This window comes from Salvelinus fontinalis, chromosome 15 (genome assembly GCF_029448725.1).
Source record: "Salvelinus fontinalis isolate EN_2023a chromosome 15, ASM2944872v1, whole genome shotgun sequence".
Taxonomy (NCBI): domain Eukaryota; kingdom Metazoa; phylum Chordata; class Actinopteri; order Salmoniformes; family Salmonidae; genus Salvelinus; species Salvelinus fontinalis.
Window position 1 is genome coordinate 31,858,077 of NC_074679.1, and position 16,845 is coordinate 31,874,921.

The 16,845-nt window shown below is 42.6% G+C and overlaps 1 protein-coding gene across 1 annotated transcript in view; it reads left to right on the forward strand.

Annotated features, from left to right (window-relative positions):
- Positions 1-16,845, forward strand: part of LOC129811803 (gamma-aminobutyric acid receptor subunit beta-1-like) — a 46,214-nt gene that overhangs the window by 23,167 nt on the left and 6,202 nt on the right. The window contains exons 4-7 of the mRNA XM_055863434.1: positions 2,934-3,154; positions 11,104-11,186; positions 12,960-13,094; positions 13,336-13,488. Of these exons, the coding sequence (XP_055719409.1) occupies positions 2,934-3,154; positions 11,104-11,186; positions 12,960-13,094; positions 13,336-13,488 (592 nt within the window). The remainder of the gene's footprint in view (positions 1-2,933; positions 3,155-11,103; positions 11,187-12,959; positions 13,095-13,335; positions 13,489-16,845) is intronic.

The following is a 16,845-nucleotide window of genomic DNA, read 5'->3' on the forward strand; positions in this document are numbered from 1 at the left end:
GTGTGACCCTGATTTAACTCGCTGCAGTAAAAGGTCGATTTTTGGGGTCTACACAATCACTCTTAGATTTTTTCACATTTTGTTGAGTTACAATGTGGGATTGAAATAGATCTACACAAAATTCTCCATAATGTTTTTTTTCCTTTCACTTTTATTTAACCAGGTAGACTAGTTGAGAACAAGTTCTCATTTGCAACTGCGACCTGGCCAAGATAAAGCAAAGCAGTTCGACACATACAACAACACAGAGTTACACATGGAATACACAAACAATCAATGATACAGTAGAAAAATCTATATACAGCATGTGCAAATGAGGTAGGATAAGAGGTAAGGCAATAAATAGGCCATGATGGCAAAGTAATTACAATATTGCAATTAAACACTGGAATGGTAGGATGTGCAGAAGATGAATGTGCAAGTTGAGATACTGGGGTGCAAAGGAGCAAGATAAATAAATACACTATGGGGATGAGGTAGATTGGATGGGCTATTTACAGATGAGCTATGTACAGGTGCAGTGATCTGTAAGCTGCTCTGACAGATGGTGATTAAAGCTAGTGAGGGAGGTAAGAGTCTCCAGCTTCAGGGATTTTTGCAGTTCGTTCCAGTCATTGGCAGCGGAAAACTGGAAGGATAGGCGGCCAAAGAAGGAATTGGCTTTGGGGGAGACCAGTGAGATATACCTGCTGGACCGCGTGCTACGGGTGGGTGCTTCTATGGTGACCAGTGAGCTGAGATAAGGCGGGGCTTTACCTAGCAGAGACTTGTAGATGACCTGGAGCCAGTGGGTTTGGCGACGGATATGAAGCGAGGGCCAGTCAACGAGATCATACAGGTCGCAGTGGTGGGTAGTATATGGAGCTTTGGTGACAAAATGGATGGCACTGTGATAGACTGCATCCAATTTGTTGAGTAGAGTGTTGGAGGCTATTTTGTAAATGACATTGCCGAAGTCGAGGATCGGTAGGATGGTCAGTTTTACGAGGGTATGTTTGGCAGCATGAGTGAAAGATGCTTTGTTGCGAAATAGGAAGCTGATTTTAGATTTTATTTTGGATTGGAGATGTTTAATGTGAGTCTGGAAGGAGAGTTTACAGTCTAACCAGACACCTAGGTATTTGTAGTTGTCCACATATTCTAAGTCAGAACCGTCCAGAGTAGTGACGCTGGACAGGCGGGCAGGTGCGGGCAGCGATCGGTTGAAGAGCATGCATTTAGTTTTACTTGCATTTAAGAGCAGTTGGAGGCCACGGAAGGAGAGTTGTATGGCATTGAAGCTCATCTGGATGTTAGTTAACACAGTGTCCAAAGAAGGGCCAGAGGTATACAGAATGGTGTCGTCTGCGTAGAGGTGGATCAAAGAATCACCAGCAGCGAGAGCGACATCATTGATGTATACAGAGAAGAGAGTCGGCCTGAGAATTGAACCCTGTGGCACCCCCATAGAGACTGCCAGAGGTCTGGACAACAGGCCCTCCAATTTGACAAACTGAACTCTATCGGAGAAGTAGTTGGTGAACCAAGCGAGGCAATCATTTGAGAAACCAATTGAAAAGAAAATTCTGTAAATAATAAGACATAATAAATTGCATGGACTTACTCTGTGTGCAATAATAGGAATTAACATGATTTTCAAATTAATACCCCATCTCTGAACCCCCCCACACACAATTATCTATAAGGTCTCTCAGCCGAGTACTGAATTTTATGCACAGATTTAACCAACTTGAAAATGGCTGTCAACAACCAACTTGACCAAGCTTGAAGAATTTGGAAACTAATAATGGGCAAATATAGCATAGTCCAGGTGTGCAAAGCTCTTAGAGATTTACCCCAAATATGTTAACATCTATTGACTCAAGGGGTGCATACTTACAGTATCTAATCAAGAGATATTAGTGTTGTGTTTTTTATTAGTAAAAAAAAATGTTTTTGAATTTTTCTTCCACAGTATTTTGTGTGGATCATTTGACAAAAAATTGCAATTAAATACATTTTAATCCCACTTGTGACAATTCAAATGTGAAGAAGTCCAAGAAGAGTGAGTACTTATGATAGGCACTGTAAGTGTAAACCGAGAGAACAACAGAGTTAACAGGTGAAAGTTCAAAGTGAAGTTAGACGTTTGGGGTGCTGACGCAGGGGTATAGAGAAAGGGGAGAGTTTGAGGACCGAACGGATGGTGTGACAGGAGTGACCATGGGGCAGGTGATGGAGGTAGAGTACTGTAGATGCTCAGCCCCTCCAAGGAGCAGAGGGGCCAAATGGAGCGGGCATGAGAGTCGCCTGTTTGCTGCGCTTAATAAGAACTGACGTTACACAACTTCATTCACCTCAGCAGTACGTGGCCTTATTGCAGAGTCTGTGGTTGTGCCAAGTTATTTTTAAAAAGAAGGTGCAAACTGTGTGGGAGACTGCAGTGCAACACAGACTGACAGCAGAGACTCAGTCTAAATAATTGGTAACACACTCACACTCACACACTTAGTCATACTGTAAGTCAGTGGTTCCCAATCGTTTTCTGTTACTGTACAACCAACTGAATTTTGCTCTTCCTGGAGTACCCCCTCATGTGTATTTTACCAGTATGCCTATGGTCTTATGAGTCTTCTCAAGTACTCCCTGTACCACCAATCTTAGTACCCCTGGTTAGCAACCACCGATCTATTTCAGACACTCATGCAGGTAGTCAGTCACACACTTAGCTACACACACAGACAACCCAACCAGACACCCACTCAAACACACAGACAAAGGACGTTTACCCACGTGTGTTCTGGCCCTGGCCCACACACAGTGCCACACACAAATAGTCACACAGTGAACCATCCAAGAACAGAGAGCCAATCCCTCCCACAAACAAAATACACCATGTACTTTCCTATTGTGTGCCTAAACAACCCAACCCTTCTTCCTCTTCCACCCCCTAGGATTACACCATCACCATGTACTTCCAGCAGTCCTGGAGGGACAAGCGCTTGTCCTACACAGGGATTCCCCTCAACCTGACGCTGGACAACAGGGTGGCAGACTCGCTCTGGGTCCCTGACACCTACTTCATCAACGATAAGAAGTCCTTTGTGCACGGGGTCACAGTGAAGAACAGAATGATCCGACTGCATCCAGACGGAACTGTGCTCTACGGCCTCAGGTGAGTGTGTGCGTATCAGCGTTATGTGTTCTTGGGCTCCTCTGTAGCTCAGTTGGTAGAGCATGGCTCCTGCAATGCCAGGGTGGTGGGTTTGATTCCCAGGACCTCCCATACAATAAAAAAAAATGTGGGTGTAAGAAGGTCAGTTCTGGTGACTATGTAAAAAGGACATTCTACTCCAAAATAGAAAGATGCTGACATCTTAAATATAAGTTCCCCTTCCAGAAATGAGCTCAGTAACATATTGGTCCGTATGATCAGGCAGGTGTGCTATGTGTGGCTATAAATAGGCTGGGGTTTTTCCATCTGCATTTACCCAATTGGGCCCAAATATTAGCCAGAACACAAACTCTAGTTAGCAACTGATGTATTGATGACTTGAATGTCATAAAAACATTCCACTGACACTCAGTCAACTAAGGATCATGTACTGTGAATGTATGCCTACCTGTTATACTTGACCCCTGTTACATTTAGCCTCTGTCTTCCCTATGAATTCAACGCCATTGGCGAGGACTAATGCGCATAAACCATGCCGCTGCTAAAAGCTTAGGGTCTCAAATGGTGAATTTGACTTAATTTCTTGGACTTGAGAAATAAGTGTAGCCTAGTAACACTGGAAAGTGTTCTCTTTTAACAGTGGGCATCAAAACTGCTTTCAAATGTGTGTTTTCCCACAACTGCATTAAGAATGTTGTACAATGACTGGACATGCATATTTCTCTATCTGTGTGGCTCTCGCAATTTTAATGTGCCTCGAGAGGAATATAATTTTCTTGCATAGAATGCGACAGGCTGAACAATTGAATAGGTAAACTATTCTACTATGGGTTTGTCTGATTTTGCTGTTGCTTACTCATGTTGTTGGCTGTGGAAAGTTAAATGTGGATAACAATTTTTCATTAAATAATTCCAATAACCAAAGGTACTGGGTTTACAGCTCCGCCTGGTTCTCATTTGGATCATACTGTAGGTGCCATGTCTCGGACCCGGCGGGATCCGGTCCAATTTAACCTCTGTGTGTGTGTGTGTGTGCGTGCGTTCATGCGTGTCTATGTGTGCATTTGTGTGAGCTTATGAGTGATAATGAGAGCCGACCTTCAAATTTTGCAGACTGGGGGTTGGTTTTAAGAGCACGCAACCGAAGCTCCTGCACATCAACTCTTGGTGTGTGTGTGCTGCAACTGTACTGGGAAAAACTGCACATAGGCAAGGAGACCATCCATTCCTCAAAGCCTTATCAAACAACTGCCATTGCTCTTTCTCCTCTGCCTCTGGAGTGTGAGAGGAAGATCCAGGTGGGGAATCATTTATGGAGCCGTACTCCCCTGCAGTCCGGAGCATGGCAGCAGTGTAGACTTGTAGGCTACATGCTCCTTGTCTGGCTACCCAAACTCCTTGCTCCCGCCAAACATGTTAATTTCTTCTCCACAATGAGTCTGGATCTGAGCACCTCCCCGACAATTTCTAGAATGGAAGTACATTCTAGACCATCTGATTGGTCCCAGAAACAGATGGGTTGGGCCAAAGCCAGAACACATGTGTGTAAAGCGTTTAAAAATGTGTTATTGGCTTCGATACTCTGATTGGTTAGAGATGATCCAATCGCTGATTACTTCTTTTGTACAACACCCCTCATTTTGACGTCACCACAAACGACTTCAATGATGCATCGGAGGAATTCAGTTTGAGTCGTCAGGCAAACATGCTACCCTCCTTGCCTCTGCAGTGCTGAGCCGCACCGAGCTAACGAAGGGAACTGAAGGGCAGCCACTGTCAATAATGCAGTGGAGATCAGAGGGATTCAGCGCTTTGGTGGGGGAGAATGATGACTTGACAGTTTTTCTAGTTAGATATCCTTTTTTTGAGCTACGAGGCAGATCTCTAGGGTTTGTAGGGAAGATCCAATACATGTTTATTACTTTAGTCGGGTGGCATATCTTGTAATCATGACAGTGGATGTGGATTTTGTCATTAGTGCTCTTTTGAATGTTTGTTCTAGCCAAAAAGTATAGTTTGTCTGGGAAGGCATTATTTGTGTTTTGTTTTCGTTAACCAGCAGTTGCCGGGACCACCAGGGTCGGATTAAAGTAATCCTCCTTTAGCCAATCACGGACATTAATTTATCAATTAAGTGTGAGGGAGCAAAGGAAACCCAGTGGAAACAGAGTTAGTCACCCCATGCTGTAGCTCATTAACTGGCTGAGTTAAAGGCTAGCTGGTAGTTCTGGGAGATAACATCTGTCTCGAAGATTCAGGCAAGATGACGTCACCACAGTTAAACCCAGTAATCTGACTCAGATACATCTCCCTTTAACCTTATCAGCTCATCAGTGACCTCAGCTGCTGACAAGAGACTTGGCGTGTGATCTAAGTCACGGAACCAATGTGACCGTTGACTGGAATCAAACCTGTGTTGACAGCGAGACACGCCCATCACAAAGAGGACAGTGTTAAGTCTCTGATCTAGCCGTTACCTCTGAAAGCTAACATCTGGCACTAACATCTGTCTTCAGGTCTCGGGCTAGGTTACATCATGGCGGAAGCTAACCAGGCAAAACAGACAACCAGGCAATCAATCCCATTAGCTACATTTGTATGAGTTGTTGTGATTGAGCTCAATGTCTAGATTAAAAGGCAGCTTGTGTGGTTCATATCTTTGTGAAGACGCTGCAGTGTTTTGTACACATCTATGTTGCTTGTTAGGTTAATTAGGGCTAAGAGGGAGTCGAGCATGTGGCTAACCTGGTGTGGTGCTGGAGTGGAAGGTCTTAGATGTGTGATTTGATTAAGTATTGGTTTCTGGCTACATAAACGGGCTGGCAGGTAGCCTAGTGGTTAGAGTGTTGGGCCAGTAACCGAAAGGTTGCTAGATCGAATCCCTGAGCTGTTGAGGTAAAAATCTGTCGTTCTACCCCTGAACAAGGCAGTTAACCCACTGTTTCTAGGCCATCATTGTAAATAAGAGTTTGTTCTTAACTGACTTGCCTGGTTAAATAAAAAATCATATTGTCTGTGCCCATTATAAATCTGAGGGGTTATTTTTGGTGCATAGAAATAGTGACTGTAGTATACCGTAATTGTGAAAACCCACTGGGCACAAACGTAATTAAAATTTCTAGTTTTGATTTACATTTGGCTGAGTTGTCAACTAACTAAGGTGAAATCAGCAAAAAATGTCACCATGTTATTGGATTTAGGTTAAAAGTTGGGTGAATACACAATTCTCCAATCAGTTTTCCACGTTGATTTAACTTCATCACATTACATGTTTTATTTTTTATTGCGTGGATACAACGTTGATTCAATCAGATTTGCCCAGTGGGAAGGCAAATGTATCACCATTTTGTTGTTTTGGTTGATGCCAAAGGATTTGGTTTTGTGTACCAGGTGGCTGAACAGCATGTTCCTTATTGGCATGAACATGTGTGCCAATAAATGCATGATTATTATGGTAACATTTAGGGCTGGATTTAAACCTGCCGTAGCAATGTTTATGCAACCTTTTTGTTTACACATTGAATTCGAATTCACCCCATGAATTGACTGAATTGAAATTCAGTACACACACCAACTGTCTATAGGCCAACACTCAACTCACCTTCAGCCTCTTCCTTAGTCCCTTGAAGGGCATATTTAAAGGTAGACTCAGCAACATGACATCATCATACACAGCAGAACATATTGCCATGGCTCTTGCCAGTGTGGGCATGCCCACATACTAGTAGTTTAGCCGATTTGGATTCTGTTGTTGTTGACGTCTGTAAGCAGGAAGTAGCCCCGCTGTGTATGATGACGTCTTATTTCCTAGTGTACCTTAAACAAATCCTTTAAATTGACATTTCAAGCTAGCCTACTGTAGAAAACCACATTAATATATTAAAATATTATTATTAGCTTGGTTTGAGTTGAGCTGTCAGCCTGTTGGGTGAGCAGCAGTGGCCTGGGTGCTGGCTGGCACGGGCCTGTGGAGAGATTCATTAGCAATAGCCATGCCTCTCAGGAGGATCAGGTGAGTCACCCTGCTGGCGCTGGCAGCTCCTGTCTGCCCCAACCATACGCTGCTCTCCCCAGGAGCACTACCAGGAAAACCTGCTCCGCTCGTCTCTCATCTCCAGTCCCCATCTCGTCTCTTTAAAGGTAAATGATGCTCATTGTATCCAGTTACCCAGTGGTACTGTACTGTAGTGTACGTCCCTTGTTGGTACCAGTTTATAGTTACAGGAACTGATGATGTTTCAGTTCTACCCATGTCCCTGACCACTGCTGCAATACTTTTGTTTGCTAACAATAAACAATATATCTTTGGTATGGCTCTGTCATTTCCTAAGGCACTTTATACATAAATATCCTATGCCATGATTGTAATTTTCTTTGACGCGTAGTCATGCAATGCTAGGATATTATGAACCATGACTACGTAATTGTTATGATACTCAGTCGAGCATTACTAATTGACTAACATCCTGAACCATGGCTATGTCTTAAGCACAGCCCTGTCGTTCTACATTGCACTAACAGAGAGTTACTACGCACCATAAGCATGTCATTCATGTGGCTATCTGTCAGTGTCAGTGTCTCCCCTGCTCTGATGTCTCTCTCTGATGTCTGGGCCCATTGTGAGTGAGTGCCTGTCTGTGTATAATCTGAATACTACTCTGTCGTTCAGTCTTCCTCTCGTCTTCTCCCCCTGCCTCCCTCACGAGAGCACCCCGAAATAACTTGCATGTCATTGTGACAACTTTTGACTTTCATCTGCTTCGCTCCTCACACACAATTCTCCCAGTTTCACGTTGAGCAGGGAGATGTCTTCACACTCGAATGCTGCAGAATTATTATTCCCCGCAGACCACACAATTATTCAGCCAGTGTGCTTCTGCCTGCTGCCTACAGTGAGCCGGCTATATTTAGGCTGCCTGGAATGACCTCACTACTTACTGTAGTGTACACGTCTGCTGCTACGCTACCTTCATGTTTTTAATGTATGCATCAATACGCATATGGCCAGTCTGAATGGTCACTGCACACACTATCAAACAGTAGGCCTATTAGTTATGCTCAATGAAGATTGATTGAATATGGCAACATGTTTTAATTCAACCTTTAATCAAATCTAGCATAACATTCATTGCTGTAATTACTAATTTTTAGGCAGCACTGCCACCTCTACTCCCGGTGCTTCAGCATGTGAAGGAAAAGAGTGTCTGAGTGATTAACATTTGATGAAGTATAGCAGTCATAACAAAAGCTTTAATCGCAGTAAAATGTTAGATTATTTAACAGAACAACATCTCTCTAGCTAGCACCCTTTTACAGTTTGTTGTATTTTTAAAGCAAGACAATAGAGGTGAGCATGTTTTACCTTCGTCGTCCCCTGGAAAACAATATCAATCGTTACTGAGTGGAATATCCTGGCAAAATGAAATTACAATCTTATAACCACTATACTAGTATAACTGCAGACATTTTCAGAGCATCACTTCTCCAATATCAGTCATCCCAGTAGATAAGATTCCTCTGGCTTTATCAATGCAATACTCTCACCAACTGCATTAGCCATCTCAGAAAACACAAACCAATACTAATGCTGCAGTCAGTCACACCCGTAACATCTATCACGTAACATGACGCTTATTACTATCACGGATGCAAAGCCCACCTCTTTTCCTGATCTGTGTTTGATCTGCATTGATCTGATGGGGAGGGGATGTTACACACTGGGGTAATAGATTGGGAGTGGGCATAGTGCTCCGAGCTCCCTGCTGGAAAGTAGGGTAAACCCTTACTGACACCCCTACGGTATGGAGGAGCTGATGCTCTATTTTTACCCCATCTCTGCAGCTGCTTTATAATTCATCCAGACCACCCTAATGCATTTGGTGGGTTTGAGACATGGTCGACAGCCAAAGAATATTCAGCTGCAGAAATGTTTGATGAAATGCTGAATATTCATGCCCAGGGCTTTTCAGTTCTCAACATCGTTGCGGCTGAAATTGACAGATATTGGTCTCACTGGACACTCGCTATCACTCAGTGAGGAGGATGGCTATGGGCCAGTGAGATTCATTTTTACAAGGTAGGGGTCTTGGATTGGACGAAGACCAGGACTAATGCACAGCAGACCACCACTGGACTTTTAGAATGCCCTTTACATGGATGGTTGTATTGCTACATTCCAAATCCATCCCTAGCCCACTGGGACTACATCTGGATCTGAAAGGATTGGATTGGTATACTAAACAGTATTGCTATAGATCAGCCTTGACTTCTGATAGGCCATATTGGAGATAACTATCCAATGTTTTCAGATCAACGTACTGTAGGTGCATAGGTATGGGCATTGGGATGGATTTCAAATTTAGCATGTACTACTATGCTTTTTATGTTTTGGCGAAGGTTTCGTCACCCAAAACAAACAAGTGGCAGCTTGAGTGAGTTTTAGGTGCTCAGCGATGCATGATATTTTGCGGCAGGAGAAGCTGGAGAATAAATGGGGAAACTGCAGAGGATCCCTGGAAATGTCTCAAACAGCTAGAGGGCTCAGGTTGGGTTAGGTGAATGCATTGCTGGCTATGACTCACATCCTGGCAGTCTCACTGTGTGTGTGTGTGTGTGTGTGTGTGTGTGTGTGTGTGTGTCACGTCTCCTCTCATTTTACACGGATTATGCAGTGGAAAAGGGACACATACACTTTACAGTAATGGTTCCCTGTTCACAATGATAAACCAATGTGCAAACATGTTAGATGCACTTATTCTCTGAACATCTTATGTCATTTATGCGACATCTTTTTGAGTGAGGACCCATTACACCTTTTTTGTCTGAATTTGCGGGTTTTACGTACAAGCCAAGCTTCTGGGAGAGCGCAATGATTTTGATTAGTTATGAACAGTGACTCCTCCACACTATGCTTTAAGTTGAATCCTTTACTCAGCATAAGCGGTTTACATTAAAATCAATATTAAATCGACATCCTATTCTTATCGTATGTGGTTTCTGAGCAGTGAAAACACAAAAACAGATGTAACTCTGACCCTTTCCCTTCCAAGGACCAGCCAACCCCTCGGCAAGCAGCCTGTAATAACATGGCTGCATGTGGCCACAACCTTGACCCTTTTCTGTCAGAGACCGAATGAATGCAATGAGTACATAAGCACAGCAATCTCACTGTTTCTGAACATTTTGGGTTGAATCAATACTAAAAGAATGAAAGCAGTGTAGCACAAATTCAATCCAAAATAGTCAAATTGGAGTGTGCTCCTTCGAATGAGACCTCAAAGCGAATAAGTCACGGATTTTAAAGTCCACCGATTGCCAGGATTTTTTGTGTGTTAATTCTTAATTAATCATAGTGCTAATTAAGATGGAACATGGAGCATTTCAAAGAGGGAGGGCACAGTCATGACTTAAGCAGTATGAAGGCAATTATGGGTGAGAAACGGAGAGTTCAATTTCCAGTGAAACCATGGAGGGATTTGTGCAATAGAATGCTGAGTATGTACTGTGTGTGCTTCCTGAGTCATTGTGTGCGAGAAGGATGCGTTTTTCATTTCTCCATTATTAGGTCAACCTTTTTCACTGTGCACCTGAAAGTGTTTATATAAAATGTTATGAAATGCAACACACAGCCCAAAAAATGACATTTTAAATAGGTTTCATATTTTCTCTTGTTTCTCTGTACTCCTTGTATATGATATACAGTATGTGTGTTCACACAGATTTTACACTGTATGCTCTACACTTGTAAGGACATACATCATGGTAAGGGTGTGTGAGACATTAGTCCTATGGGATGTGGGGGTATATTTCAAATTTCTGTGCTAGATACAAGAAAATGATAGAATGTCTACCTTCCCCCACCCCTCTACTTCTCTCTCTCTCTACATTCCTACTCCCCCTCTCTCTCTCGTTATTGCTCTCTTCCCCCCCCCCCCCCCCCTCCCTCTCAGGATCACCACTACGGCAGCTTGCATGATGGATTTGCGTAGATACCCTCTGGACGAGCAGAACTGCACCCTGGAGATCGAGAGCTGTGAGTGCCAGTGTGTGTGTGTGTGTGACATCCCTGTAGAGACTTATCTCAGCTTCACTTGTGCCGTTTATCAATACTGGGCATGTTTACGAAAGCTTGTCCCTACACACAGATCTGAGGTCTATGTGACTATGGGTGCTATTGAATAGACCCTAAGGGACCGTTTCCAGACCCAGTTTGAGGCTATTAATGTAGTAAAACACACTTTCAATGGAGATTTCCTATTGAGCATGCTTTTTAGTCCAGGAATAGGCATAATCTAGGTTACTGAAACTGTCCCAAGCTACATTTTACAATTCTAACATTCTTTCTGTTTTACTTAATCTACACATCTCATGATGACTTTCTCTCAGTCCATTCATTTTCACACATTATTCTGTTACACAGGTCTATGTGCCTCAGGTAAGGGATTAATCTATTCCAAACCGTAGCAAAATATCTCTCCCATCGAGGACATAACGTACATTAAGCAGGATAAAAAACTACAGCACTTTACGCCAACTAATGCAAACTGCCGTTTCTTGTTAAATCAAACTTGGCCAGAGTGCTATTTAAATAATAGATGGTACCTGCATGCATAGTTAAATCAATCTGCACAGACGTGGACACTTGGCTTTGGGTATTATGACAAGGTTCTGGAAATCACTATAAGATCTTGTGGAGCTGCTGGATTAATGAATTGACCGGGTTGATGTATTTAATACTTTTGGCAACACCTTACTCAAACCCTCTATCATGTCATCTGTCTTAATTATGACATACAAACCTAGCGTAATAATAATTTTTAAGCAACAATAAAGACTAAGGTTTACTACTCTTCGATGCACCAATACTGCTAGCACTGATGTGGCCAGGCCTTAAAGTTTTTATCTTAATTTACATTTTTGTAATTTATTTCATTTTATACCCTAATGGGAAATATCGGGTCCAACCTTTGCACTTTGCAGTTTCTAGCTGTTGGTAATCTGGTCCAGTTTCTAGCTGTGGACAATCTGGTCCAGTTTCTAGCTGTTGGTAATCTGGTCCAGTTTCTAGCTGTTGGTAATCTGGTCCAGTTTCTAGCTGTTGGTAATCTGGTCCAGTTTCTAGCTGTTGGTAATCTGGTCCAGTTTCTAGCTGTTGGTAATCTGGTCCAGTTTCTAGCTGTGGACAATCTGGTCCAGTTTCTAGCTGTGGACAATCTGGTCCAGTTTCTAGCTGTGGACACCGATACATGGGAAAACATACAGTTCTGCTGTTTTATTCTTTGCAGTCTCATTAAAAAAAAAAACTATCTCCATATTGGTCTACACATTTCTTTACACGTCATTCTCCTATACCCGTATGGCTCCAGGGGTGATCTGATAACCCAAGAGCCTCTCACACATACATTAAATGGGGAATGGGAAAGAAAGACAAAACCACTGAGTAAAGACAGTAAGGAGAAGCAGCTAATTCCCTGAAATCCTGCGGTTCCCTTTAGATAAGCGGAGGAGTCTGACGGGGAGAAAAAGCCAACCCAGTCCAATTAAGTTTGCCTAATTACTGGAAGGCCAATAACTGACTGTTTCATTCCTGTTCCATCTAATACCAGGCAAAGAGAAGTGTTAGAAAAAGACTTGACCCAGCGCTTCAGACAAGTACACTCAATGACACAGCAGCTTTCTGCCTGTCTGTCTATGTTGAATGGCGTTCCATTCTGTCAGAATCAGGTGGGTACACCGCCCGTGACATACGGTAGGTAGCCTTCTGTTTGTCCATTTTAGATGATGTAACAGTCTCTCCCTCTCACAGATGGGTACACCACTGATGACATCGAGTTCTACTGGAAAGGTGATAATTCAGTGACTGGGGTGGAGAACATCGAACTTCCCCAATTCTCTATTATAGACTACCACATCCAATCCACAAAAGCTGTGTTTGCTACAGGTAACAATCTGATTACTAACCCTTACAATAGTCTATTAATTAAAGTTTCTGATGTTCCACTTAAGAGTGTCTAACATTAGAGAATGTGGCAGAATGTAACTGCCACATAAGCACCGGGTAGAAGTTCTCTCAGGCACAAAGATAGGATAATCTTACCCCTAAATGCTAAACTGACCTTAGTTCAGCGTCTAGGTGGAAACTTTATCCTACTCCGACGTGAAAACTGTGTTTGGTCTCCCAGGCTCCTACCCGAGGCTCTCTCTGAGTTTTAAGCTGAAGAGGAACATTGGCTACTTCATCCTACAGACCTACATGCCCTCCACCCTGATCACCATCCTATCCTGGGTCTCCTTCTGGATCAACTATGACGCGTCTGCGGCCAGAGTCGCTTTAGGTCGGTGTCTTTGGGTTATTATATGGGTTGTCCATGTGGAAGGCTTTAGGTCGGTGTCTTTGGGTTATTCTATGGGTTGTCCATGTGGGGGTTGTTTAGGTCGTTGTCTTTGGGTTATTCTATGGGTTGTCCATGTGGGGGTTGTTTAGGTCGTTGTCTTTGGGTTATTCTATGGGTTGTCCATGTGGGGGTTGTTTAGGTCGTTGTCTTTGGGTTATTCTATGGTTTGTCCATGTGGGGGGCTTTAGGTCGGTGTCTTTGGGTTATTCTATGGGCTGTCCATGTGGGGGGCTTTAGGTCGGTGTCTTTGGGTTATTCTATGGCTTGTCCAGGTCTTTGTCTTTGGGTTATTCTATGGGTTGTCCATGGCGGGGGTTCAGTAAAGAGTCACGGCTGAATATGTCTATAGTAGCTTTGGGTTATCAGGTGTAGGCATGTGTTGTACTGCCTCCCAGGCAGGCAGAAGACGCTCCTACACACAGCAGAGCATAGAATGTCTCTCAACGCACAGTCCTCACGGCAGTGTATACTTGCACACTGCTCCCTTAGGCATATTGCACACATCCCTCTCGGCAGAGTGTACCTTTGCACAAAGCAACCTAGGTAGCGTAGAGTGTATACTTACACACAGCCCCCTTAGGCAGAGTGTACACTAACACACTACCCCCTAGGCAGAACTTCTACTTACACACTGCCCCCTAGGCGGTATGCATCACAGTCTGAAGATGTATCACAGTCTGAATGACACACACAGCCCCAAAGGTACAGTTGGGGATACCTATTCATCCTCTAAAACACAGTGATTATTTTACCCCATCCACCGACCCATGGGAATATGAGTTTCCTTACACCCACAACATGGAGGTCAGAGATTAATCCTGAAATTCTCACAGTCATCCCTGAGTGTGCACACAAACACACACACACCCCTCAGCAGAGTGTGTCCTTGTGTCCTCACATTCATGGTTGTTCTACCCCTGAGGCAGTTTGTACCCTTACAAAAAACACCCCTGACTAGCTACTGACTCATTGGTGTGCATCAGGGATATGACCTGAGTTTAAGGTGAGAGCTGAAATGTACAAAAGCAAACTCATCAGGCCTTCTCGGGAACAAGCAGAGAACTAGAGAATCAGTAAACAACATTTTGGGAGGCATTATGAGGGAGCGTTACTGTAGCTAGTGAAGAAACAGTTGCTAACTAACTAACTGTAAAAGTGTAAATACTTAACGCCACAGTTATTAAGCTAGCTAGAGCTACTACTGCTCCTGTACTCTTTGGCTAAATACCATAACGCTGCTTCTGGTCCTTGTTCCTGGTTACAAAAATTGTGGCTCCAGTTTTGTTCAATTTTTTTCTGATTGGGACGTATCCATTAATACAGGCTACTGGGTTTAAAGAAAACACATACGGCATATACAGATACTGCATGTGCTTTGAATGGTCAAATGAATGGTCAAATGCCTGAAATGTGGTCGCATTTTCCAAGTATTTCACACTCTTCGGTCACCTTTAATGCCTGCTGTTTATAGTGTGCAGTCTGGCAGGCTTACTGTTATCAAGATGATGGCACGCTTGGGGGTGTGCTTTACAAGGGTTTCTTTATTTTTACTATTTTCTACATTGTAGAATAATAGTGAAGACATCAAAACTATGAAATAACACATGAAATCATGTAGTAACCAAAAAAGTGTTAAACATTTTGAAATATATTTTATATTTGAGATTCTTCAAAGTAGCCACCCTTTGTCTTGATTACAGCTTTGAAAGAAAAACCCTTGAATGAGTAGGTGTGTCCAAACCTTTGACTGGTACTGTACGTGCAAAAATGTAGAATCTTGTCTACGAACTAGTGCTGTGAAAAAGTATTTCTAATTTTCTCTACTTTTGCATATTTTTGATACTGAATGTTATTAGATCTTCAACCAAAACCTAATATTAGATAAGATATTAGGGAACCTGAGTGAACAAATAACACAACAATGACATACTTATTTAATTTATATCATAAACAAAAGTTATGCAACACCTAATGCCCCTATGTGAAAAAGTAATTGCCCCCTTACACTCAATAACTGGCTTTGTCACCTTTAGCTGCAATGACTCCAACCAAACACTTCGTGTAGTTGTTGATCAGTCTCTCACATCGCTGTGGAGGAATTTTGTCCCACTCTTTCATGTGTAACTATTTTAACTCAGTGGGTTTTCAAGCATGAACCAAAACTATCACACTATCGCTTCCATGCTTGACCGTTGGTATGAGGTTCTTACTGTGGAATGCAGTGTTTGGTTTTCGCCAGGCATAATGGGACCCATATCGTCCAAAAAGTTATACTTTTTACTCATCTGTCCATATACATTTTTTCAGGTGCTTCCAGGTGCTTTTTGGCTAACTTCAGTCAACTTTCTGGACGAGATGAGTCCCATTATGCCTGGCGAAAACCGAACACTGCATTCCACAGTAAGAACCTCATACCAACAGTCAAGCATGGTGGTGGTAGTGTGATGGTTTGGGGATGCTTTGCTGCCTCAGGACCTGGATGACATGCCTTAATAGAAGGAACCATGAATTCTGCTCTGTATCAGAGAATTCTACAGGAGAATGTCAGGCCATCCGTCTGTGAGCTGAAACTGAAGCGCAGCTGGGTCATGCAGCAAGACAATGATCCAAAACACACAAAAGTCCACGTGAAAATGGTTAAAAAGCTACAAAACAAAGTTTTGGAATGGCCTATTCAAAGTTCAGACCTAATCCCAAATGAAGATGCTTGAAATGAGCAGTTCATGAATGAAAACCCACAAATGTTGCTGACTTAAAGCAGTTTTGTATGCAAGAGTGGGCCAAAATTCAGTTACTTTTTCACACAAGGGAATTGGGGTTGCATAACTTTGTTAATTACATAAGTATATATATATTTATTTTTTTGTAAACTCAGGTTCCCTTTATCTAATATTAGGTTTTGGTTGGAGATCTCATAACATTCAGAATCAAAAATATGCAAAAGTAGAGAAAATCAGAAAGGAGGCAAATAATTTTTCACAGCGCTGTATCTAATGTGAAACTGAATATGCATGGCTGAGTATTATAGGAGCGTGTCTCTTCCTTTATGAGTCTCACGCCTAAGTGAGTAATATACTGTACATCATTTTATACAGTTCATACATGTAGCCTACATTGGTGTAGATAGTTTTGTCTTACAAACCTAAGTCTTATATACTGATAATGACATGAAACTCATGTTATTTTAATGTAACAATTTCGGGTAGACCATTGTACAACAACAAAAATCCCAAGCGAAGTGTGATCTTGAATCTTGTGATCCCAGTACAATTAGCTAATGCAGGTCACTATTTTGCA